Source organism: Rhagoletis zephyria, unplaced genomic scaffold (genome assembly GCF_001687245.7).
Source record: "Rhagoletis zephyria isolate East Lansing unplaced genomic scaffold, Rhagoletis_zephyria_1.1 Rzeph_scaffold_00201, whole genome shotgun sequence".
Classification (NCBI taxonomy): domain Eukaryota; kingdom Metazoa; phylum Arthropoda; class Insecta; order Diptera; family Tephritidae; genus Rhagoletis; species Rhagoletis zephyria.
In genome coordinates, this window is record NW_016157285.1 from 357,671 (window position 1) to 367,306 (window position 9,636).

Sequence of the window (9,636 nt, forward strand, 5' to 3'; positions counted from 1 at the left end):
ACGGATTTTAACGAAACTTTTTGTGTATTTGAGTGGGTCTCTGGATGGTTTAGTTTCACAATTTAATCCGACAGTTGGCGCTGTAGTTGAGTTATTACTAAAAATCTTATTTATGATCCGATTTGGCTAATGTTTTAATCTATACTATCTATACTAATTATATAAAGAGAAGTCCATTTTTTTTTGTAACAGGTAATCTCGCGAACGGCTGATCCGATTTCCGATTTCAAGTAAAAAATTTAATACTTATATGAAAAAGTATAAATTGCATTAGTTAATAAGACTATTACTTGTATGAAAATTTAGAACTTATATTAATTAATAAAACAAAACGAATCGAGATAGATATAGACAAATGTATACATAAATGCTCAGAATGAATAGAGAAATCGATTAAGCCATGTCTGTCTGTCCGTCCGTCTGTCCGTGTGTGCGTCTGTCCGTCCGCCCGTATACACGATAACTCGAGCAAAAACTGAGATATATCAACGAAATTTGGTACGTAGGTTTCCGTTAATCCAAGGTAAGTTGGCATTGAAAATGGGCGCAATCGGACTGTAATCACGCCCACTTCCCATATAACGGTAATTTCCAGAAATACGAAAACTGCGATATTTTAGTAACTACTGAAGATAATTCACTCAAAATTGATATTTACAATAATTTCCAGACAAAAAATAAGAATATTATAAATTTTAGCGAAATGGGCGTAGCCACGCCCACTTATGGTTACATGTGTATATCTTGGTAACCGCTGCACCAATTTCTTCCAAACTTGGCACAGTTGTTGGCCTTGGTACAGCATATTAAATCGCCGAAAATTTAAAAAATCGGACAACAACCACGCCCACACCCCATATAACGGTAATTTTCAGAAATACGAAAACTGCTATATATTAGTAACTACTGAAGATTATTCACTCAAAATTGATATTGACAACGATTTTTAGACGAAAAATAAGAATATTATAAATTTTTGGAAAATGGGCGTAGCCACGCCCACTTATGGTTACATGTGTATATCTTGGTAACCGCTGCACCAATTTCTTCCAAACTTGGCACAGTTGTTGGCCTTCGCACAGCATACCAAATGGCCGAAAATTTTTAAAATCGGACAATAACCACGCCCACATCCCATATAACGGTAATTTAGAGAAATACAAAATCTTCGATAAATCAGTAAATATTGAAGCTAATTTATTCAAAATTGATGCTTGCAACAATTCTTTACCAAGAAATACGTTTATGGTAAAATTTTGGAAAATGGGCGTGGCACCGCCCACTTATGATCACATATAAGTATATCGGTAACCGTTCTACCAATTTGTACCAAACTCGGTGTGGTTATTGTGCTTGCCACATAAATGCAAAACCTTGAAAATTATTGAAATCGGACTAAAATTGAGGCCGCTTTTCATATAACGGTAAATTTAGGAAATGCTTGAAACTGCAATATTTCGAAATTTAAGGACGCTAATTTACTCAAAATTGATACACCCTGGCTTACTATCTAGCGGTGGATTTCGGAAAGGTGAAAAAACATATATTTAATACTTGCGCCGGGTATTTAATGTTCGGCTCCACCCGAACTTAGACTTTCTTACTTGTTTTATACTAATATTATAAATGTGAAAGTTTGTATGTTTGGGAAATCACCACGCGGAAACGACTGAACGTATTTACATGAAATTTTGTACGCTGATAGCCTATGGGCCAGATTGGTTAATAGGCTATTTATTTGCATGAACATTTGCACACGGATAGCTTATGACCTAGATTGGAAAATAGAGTAATTTTTTGGAAGAGTCGCCACCACTTAAAAAAGTTTAATTAAATTAATAAGCGGAAACGACTGGACAGATTTGCATGAAAATTCGCACACAGATAGCTTTTGACCTACGTTGGCAAATAGGATACTACCTTAAGAGTTGCCACCTATTAGAAAAGTTTAATTAAATCAATACGCGGAAATGACTGAACTGATTTGCATGAAAAGCTACTTCCTTAACCGGTTTCCCGATCAGAACGAAGTTTGCTGCACTTACTACGGATTTCGCAAGGATGGTCTTAGACTGAAAGTAAGTCCGATAATTCAAGGCCCCTCCCATACAAATTGGAATTTTCATATTACATACATATCTCTGAAAGTATTTGTAGGGGAGAACTGGAACTTGGTAGAGAGATATGTATGTGAAATCAATGTTGGCATTAGTCGATTGATTCTTTAATCAAAAAAAAAACTTAATCATTAATCGTATAGTTGATTACGCGATTTTAATCGTTAATCAGATAAACATTTTGTCAACACTGGAAAAAATCACATTCATATTCACGGGGAACAATGGACGTTTTTTGGAAAAGAGGCGTAGCACCTCCCATACTGACTGAAAGTTTTATATTGCATATCTCTTCAAATGTTTGGAGTAAAGTACTCAAGCTTGGTAAGGAAATATATATGTACTAGCAGAGCACCCGATTTCGTTCGGGGTAAACAAATAAAAATATAAAACAGTAATACAAATATTCAGTTCAGCAAAATTTAAAGGAGACAAACTATTTTCTTTGTTTACATTAAGGTATCCTTATGAGCCATACTTTTAGCTTTATCGTGTTTTAACTAACATATATTGATCATCACTTGTACTACAAATCTTGTTCCATTAGTAATATTAGGTGGATTAAGGTAACGATCAAATTTCTAAACTAAAATTAGTCTACTACGGTACATTACGTTTAGCTGCCTACTCGCTTAGCTGTTTTAGTATAGCTGTACTTTTCTGGTAGAATGTGTAATTCGAAATGAGTTTTATTCATTATGAATGAACCTTTTTCGTATAACAGCTTCTCAGGATTAAAAAACGATTTAATCTTTCCATTTCAAAATAATCTAAAGACGGTTAGGTTAAAAAAACACACAGTTTTAAATATCCGAGTTATCTAATAGATGAATACATATACCTATATCCCCCTTTTACAAACTCATTTATATATACTTTACTCTGAACACCTCCCATAGATAACTATGTCCGAATACCAAATTGCAAGTTCATGTGACCTATGGGCCCCAATTTATTGCTGATTAAAAATTCCACGCCTACGGGATGTGCCACGCCCCCTTTTATAAACTCATTCATAGACAACTTACTATAAGCACCTACCATAGATATGTCTGCATACCAAATTTAAATTTCATGTGACTTATGGTTTTGAAATTATAGCTGATAAAATTTTCTACGCCTATGGGATTTGCCACCTTTTACAAACTCATTTATATTTATCTTTTTATAAGCACCTACCATAGCTATACCTGTATACCACATTTCAAGTTCGTGCGACTTATGGTTCCGAAGGGGTTCCTATAGGGTGTGCCACGCCCCCTTTTACAAACTCATTTATATTTATCTTTTTATAAGCACCTACCATAGCTATACCTGTATACCACATTTCAAGTTCGTGCGACTTATGGTTCCGAAGGGGTTCCTATAGGGTGTGCCACGCCCCCTTTTATAAACTCATTCATAGACAACTTACTATAAGCACCTACCATAGATATGTCTGCATACCAAATTTAAATTTCATGTGACTTATGGTTTTGAAATTATAGCTGATAAAATTTTCTACGCCTATGGGATTTGCCACCTTTTACAAACTCATTTATATTTATCTTTTTATAAGCACCTACCATAGCTATACCTGTATACCACATTTCAAGTTCGTGCGACTTATGGTTCCGAAGGGGTTCCTATAGGGTGTGCCACGCCCCCTTTTACAAACTCATTTATATGTACCCTCGTATAAGCACCTACTATTGATATGTCTTCATACCAAACTTCAAGTTCACGGGACTGATGGTTCCGAAGTTATAGTTGATAAAATATCCCACGCCTATGGGATGAGCCACGCCCCCTTTTACAAACTCGTTTATATATACCCTCGTACAAGCAGCTACCATTGATATTTCTGTATACCAAATTTCAAGTTCATGGGATTTGTGGTTTCGAAGTTATGGCTGATAAAAAATTCCACGCCTATGGAATGTGCCATGCCCCTTTTTACAAACTCGTTTATATATACCCCAGTGATGCCAGATTGTGGGTAATTCCCCTATTTGAGGGATATTTTGCAACAAAAATTATTAAAAGGGAAAAAGGGACATTTCAAATAAATAAGNCATACCAAATTTAAATTTCATGTGACTTATGGTTTTGAAATTATAGCTGATAAAATTTTCTACGCCTATGGGATTTGCCACCTTTTACAAACTCATTTATATTTATCTTTTTATAAGCACCTACCATAGCTATACCTGTATACCACATTTCAAGTTCGTGCGACTTATGGTTCCGAAGGGGTTCCTATAGGGTGTGCCACGCCCCCTTTTACAAACTCATTTATATGTACCCTCGTATAAGCACCTACTATTGATATGTCTTCATACCAAACTTCAAGTTCACGGGACTGATGGTTCCGAAGTTATAGTTGATAAAATATCCCACGCCTATGGGATGAGCCACGCCCCCTTTTACAAACTCGTTTATATATACCCTCGTATAAGCACCTACTATTGATATGTCTTCATACCAAACTTCAAGTTCACGGGACTGATGGTTCCGAAGTTATAGTTGATAAAATATCCCACGCCTATGGGATGAGCCACGCCCCCTTTTACAAACTCGTTTATATATACCCTCGTACAAGCAGCTACCATTGATATTTCTGTATACCAAATTTCAAGTTCATGGGATTTGTGGTTTCGAAGTTATGGCTGATAAAAAATTCCACGCCTATGGAATGTGCCATGCCCCTTTTTACAAACTCGTTTATATATACCCCAGTGATGCCAGATTGTGGGTAATTCCCCTATTTGAGGGATATTTTGCAACAAAAATTATTAAAAGGGAAAAAGGGACATTTCAAATAAATAAGGGATTTTCTTTTGATGCAGTTATTGTTGCATAATTGATCCAAATTTAAGAATATTCGACATTCTTACGTAATTAATCTTTCTGAAGATGTGATGTGGAATGAAATGGTATATAATTGTTAAAAAGTATAAGGACAATTTCGAAAATTTTCTTACGTTAACCAATTCAAGCGCTGAGTAAGAGAGAATCTTTTCAGTTGTAACTGGTGTTTCGTGTAAAAAGCGGAACAAATTATCTGATGAAATGTTAAATAGCACATGAATGTGCTTCAATTTTTAAGTCACCAAAAAATTCTTTTAGGCCCTTAGTGAGTGAGCAAAGAAATAAAAGTGAAAAAATGAATGAGTGAAAAAAATGCAGAAAAAGGGGTTTATTCTTAACAGCGGTCGGCCCCCGGCAGGCAATGGCAAACCTCGGAGTGTATTCCTGCCATGAAAAACAGCTTCTCATAAAAATACACTCGCCTTTCGGAGTCGGCGTAAAACTGTAGGTCCCTCCCCTTTGTGTGACAACAACAAGGGGCACGCCACAAATTGGAGGAGAAGCACATATGTGTAAGCGCCAATTATTATTATTATTATTTTAATGGATTTTACTTATTTACTACTGAAACATGTATATGTTTAAATTCGTTGGGAATTTTGTGGGATAAATTTTTAAGCTGTGGGTAATTTAGGGATTTTTCCCAATTTGTGTGGGATTTTTAACAGAGAATGTCTGGCATCACTGATATACCCTCGTATAAGCACCTACCATTAATATGTCTGCATACCCAATTTCAAGTTAGGAGGGCTTATGGTTCCGAAGTTATAGCTGATCAAAAATTCCACGCCTATGGGATGTGCCACGCCTCATTTTACAAATTCATTTATATATACCCTCCTATAAGCATCTACCATTAATATGTCTGCATACCCAATTTCAAGTTAGGAGGGCTTATGGTTCCGAAGTTATAGCTGATCAAAAATTCCACGCCTATGGGATGTGCCACGCCTCATTTTACAAATTCATTTATATATACCCTCCTATAAGCATCTACCATTAATATGTCCGCACACCAAATTTCAAGACCGTGTGAGTTGTGGTTCCGAAGTTATAGGTGATAAAAACGCCACGCCTATGGGATGTGCCACGCCCCCTTTTACAAACTCGTTTATATATACCCTCGTATAAGCACCTACCATTGGTATGTCTGCATACCAAATTTCAAGTTCGTGCGACTTATTGTTTCCGAAATTATAGCTGATAAAAAATTCCACACCAATGGAATGTGCCACGCCCCCTTTTAGAAACTCCTTTATATATACCCTCCTATAAGCACTTACCATTGATATGTCTGCATACCAAATTTTCAAGTTCGTGAGACTTATGGTTCCGAAGTTATAGCTGATAAAAAATTCCACGCCTATGGGACGTGCCACGCCCCTTTTACAAACACGTTTATATATACCCTCGTATAAACACCTACCATTGATATGTCTGCATACCGAGTTTCAAGTTTGTGTGACTTATGGTTCCGAAGTTATAGCTGATAAAATATTCCACGCCTATGGGATGTGCCATGCCCCCTTTTACAAACTCGTTTATATATACCCTTCTATAAGCACCTACCATTAATATGTCTGCATACCAAATTTCAAGTTCGTGGGACTTCCGAAGTTATAACTGATAAAAAATTCCACGCCTATGGGATGTGCTACGCCCCCTTTTGCAAAGTCGTTTATATATACCCTCATATAAGCACCTACAATTGATATGTCTGCATACCAAATTAAAATTCCACGCCTCTTTTACAAACTCGTTTATATATACCTACTATACAGCTGCGAGAATGCATTTGCTTTTGCGGTCGTTCTCTTTACTCTCAAAACATGTACAAGGTTTGCAAACGATATCAGCAAGAGAATGCGAATGAGCGGGAGTATAATATTTGGCGAATGGAATGCTCATTACCATTGGTGTAACGGAGTATCTCTTATTTTCTTTCCTATGCTCTCTGTTTCGCATTTTTACCTTCAAATAAACGAGTATTTGAGAGTATTACATGTCCAGCATAGCCTTTTTTTGCTGAAGTGCTGTTAATCAAGCGCAATAGCGGCATCGTGCTGTAGGTCTTTTGTGGGTAATAAATATTAAACTAATAATAAATAATAAAGAAATTTTTGACATTATGGCAAATATAAATGAGGCAAGTTTTTATTAATGTATATACGTATTTACAAGTTTCATTTTATTTTAAATATCTGTACTTAAATATACTTAACAGTCAACTGATGGAGGCTCTTTTGTTAATTACAATGCCATGGTTTCATGGTTTCACGGTTTTCAGCTTTTAACAACATTTTTTAAAATTTTTTTGAGTATGCAGTTTTGTAGTTCTCTCAATTTCAGAATAACAAAGCAGAAATTTTAAGTGGCAATGAGCTACCGTTGATTTTTGAGAATTTTTTTACTGACGCTCTTCGGCATTTTTTCCCATACAAAAAAACTACCAGGCACTCGTTATATGGAGAAAATGAGCAACATCATAGCCATTTAAAACTTGCACTTTATTGTACTGAAATTAAGTGAACTACAAAACTGCATACTCAAAATTCTAAAAAATTTAGTTTAAAAGCTGAAAATTTTGGTGAAAATTTGTCTAATTTTCCAAAATTTTGTAAAAACTTTGAAACACTAACTTATATGCTTTTTGATGTAGAATGAACTATTTTTTTATTAAAAATTAACGAAAAAATTTATTATGCAAAACATTGGAAACATTAACAAAAAAAACACTGTACGGAAACATATTCTGATGGGTGTATGTATGTTTTAAGTGATCCAAATGAATTCCATGTTAAGTTTTAGTTTAAATAAATATTTTTTTTTTCATTTTGTTTTAATTTAAAGATATATGCCCATATGTTTGTATGTATGTGCATAGGTTATGTCTATTTGACATAATTTTAAAATAAAGACCATTTACTATTATTAAATTTTCAAATTTTAATGTGGACTAAATTCACTTCAACAGTCTAGTAACAGCGTCATACAAATATATATATACATATGTATATTTAATTGTACATACGAGTATATTAAGGTTCTGTTATGCATACTTGGCAGTGCATGCAATGCTATACCATTTTTATGTAGAAATCAAAAACGAACAGACTTCTGTTTATGTAATGCAGTGCGTTGGGTAACCGCTTACACGCGAAGCTCGTTTAACAGATTGCTTTTGTGACAACTCTAAAGCAATGCCAAGTATGCATAACAGAGCCGTTAGAGTATTCTCAAATACTCTACCTTCCGTTGCAAATGTTGAGAATATGAATATTCTATTAAGAGAGAATATTCACTCCACTCCATTCCAGTACTCTTCGATAACATTCTAATTCATGTTCGCTAACATAGAATGAAAGAGAGCGGCTATTCTAACATCAAGAGAATGTTTTGAAGCTGCAAACAAATGCATTCCTGCAGCAGTTTAATGCCTACCCACTCCTTTTTGGTCCAATAAATATTTTTTTATACAAATACATACATGCAAAATGCTGATCTCCCCTCTCACTGAGTTATTCAGTATTAGTAAAAACTCGACTTACCGTAAGAAACTTAAGAACCTGTAGATCTTAGATTCTTAAATTACGGTCTTACAGAAATTGGGGGCGCTGAGAGATAAGGCTTTCCAGACTTTCGTTTTTGTATATTTTAAAAATAAATTAACGGAAACATTTTCTTCGCACGAATTTGTTTGATGTGGCATTTTAGGCGGCGAACTGTCAAACAGCGGAAAAAAAAGTACAAAAACAAAGTATTTTCGCTTCTGGCTTAAGTTCATATGTTAAGTAATCATTGGCAAATTCTTAAGGTAACTAACCGAGCTTTAACTTATATAGAAGATTAAGTTCCTACGTAAATAACTATACAATGCGTTGAGCAAAATTTTGAGTTATGCTGCCTACGCTGTTAAGAGAATTATTTATTTAAAAATGTTTATAATATTTCAGATGAATGAAACATATCAGCATCCCGGAAAGTGGCACGAAAACCACATAAATCCAGCTTTAATCCGGATTGATAATACTCATTTCATAACGTCACATGTAATAAAAAATTTGGAGCACAATGCCGTATACGAAGCCATTGTACAAGCAAAAAACAAATATGGATGGAATGAGGTAAGCCATTTTATATATATATGCATGTGTGTGTAAGCGATTTTGGCCGAGTTCAGCAAAGCACGCCAGTCGTTTCTCCTCTGTGCCAACTGGCGCCAATTGAAAACGTCAAGTGAAGCCAAGTCCTTCTCCACCTGATCTTTCCTCTTCCGCTTCCAGCGGGTTCCGAGTTGGAAACTTTCAGAGCTGGAGCGTCGGCGTCCATTCGAACGACCAAGCCAGCGAAGCCGCTGTATTTTAATTCGCTGCACTATGTCCATGTCGTTGTAAAGCTCATACAGCTCATCGTTCCATCGTCTGCGGTACTCGCCGTCGCCAACGCGTAGAGTCCCGTAAATCTTCCACAAAATCTTTCTCTCAAACACTCCAAGAGCCAAGAGCCTCATCGGCTGTTGTCATTCTGCGCCATATACCAGCACGGGCATGATGAGTGATTTGTAGAGCGTGGTTTTCGTACGTCGAGAGAGGACTTTACTCCTGAATTGCCTACTCAGTCCAAAGTAGCACTTGTTGGCAAGAGTGATTCTGCGTTGGATTTCAATGCT

General features: G+C 35.8%; 1 protein-coding gene across 1 annotated transcript in view; it reads left to right on the forward strand.

Moving 5' to 3' along the window:
* The window catches only part of LOC108358074 (limbic system-associated membrane protein), a gene marked incomplete at its 3' end in the record, with an annotated part of 200,845 nt that extends 191,754 nt beyond the window's left edge, over positions 1-9,091 (forward strand). Inside the window, exon 6 of the mRNA XM_017609207.1 lies at positions 8,921-9,091. Coding sequence (XP_017464696.1) covers positions 8,921-9,091 — 171 coding nt within the window. The remainder of the gene's footprint in view (positions 1-8,920) is intronic.
* Positions 9,092-9,636: the final 545 nt, after the last annotated feature.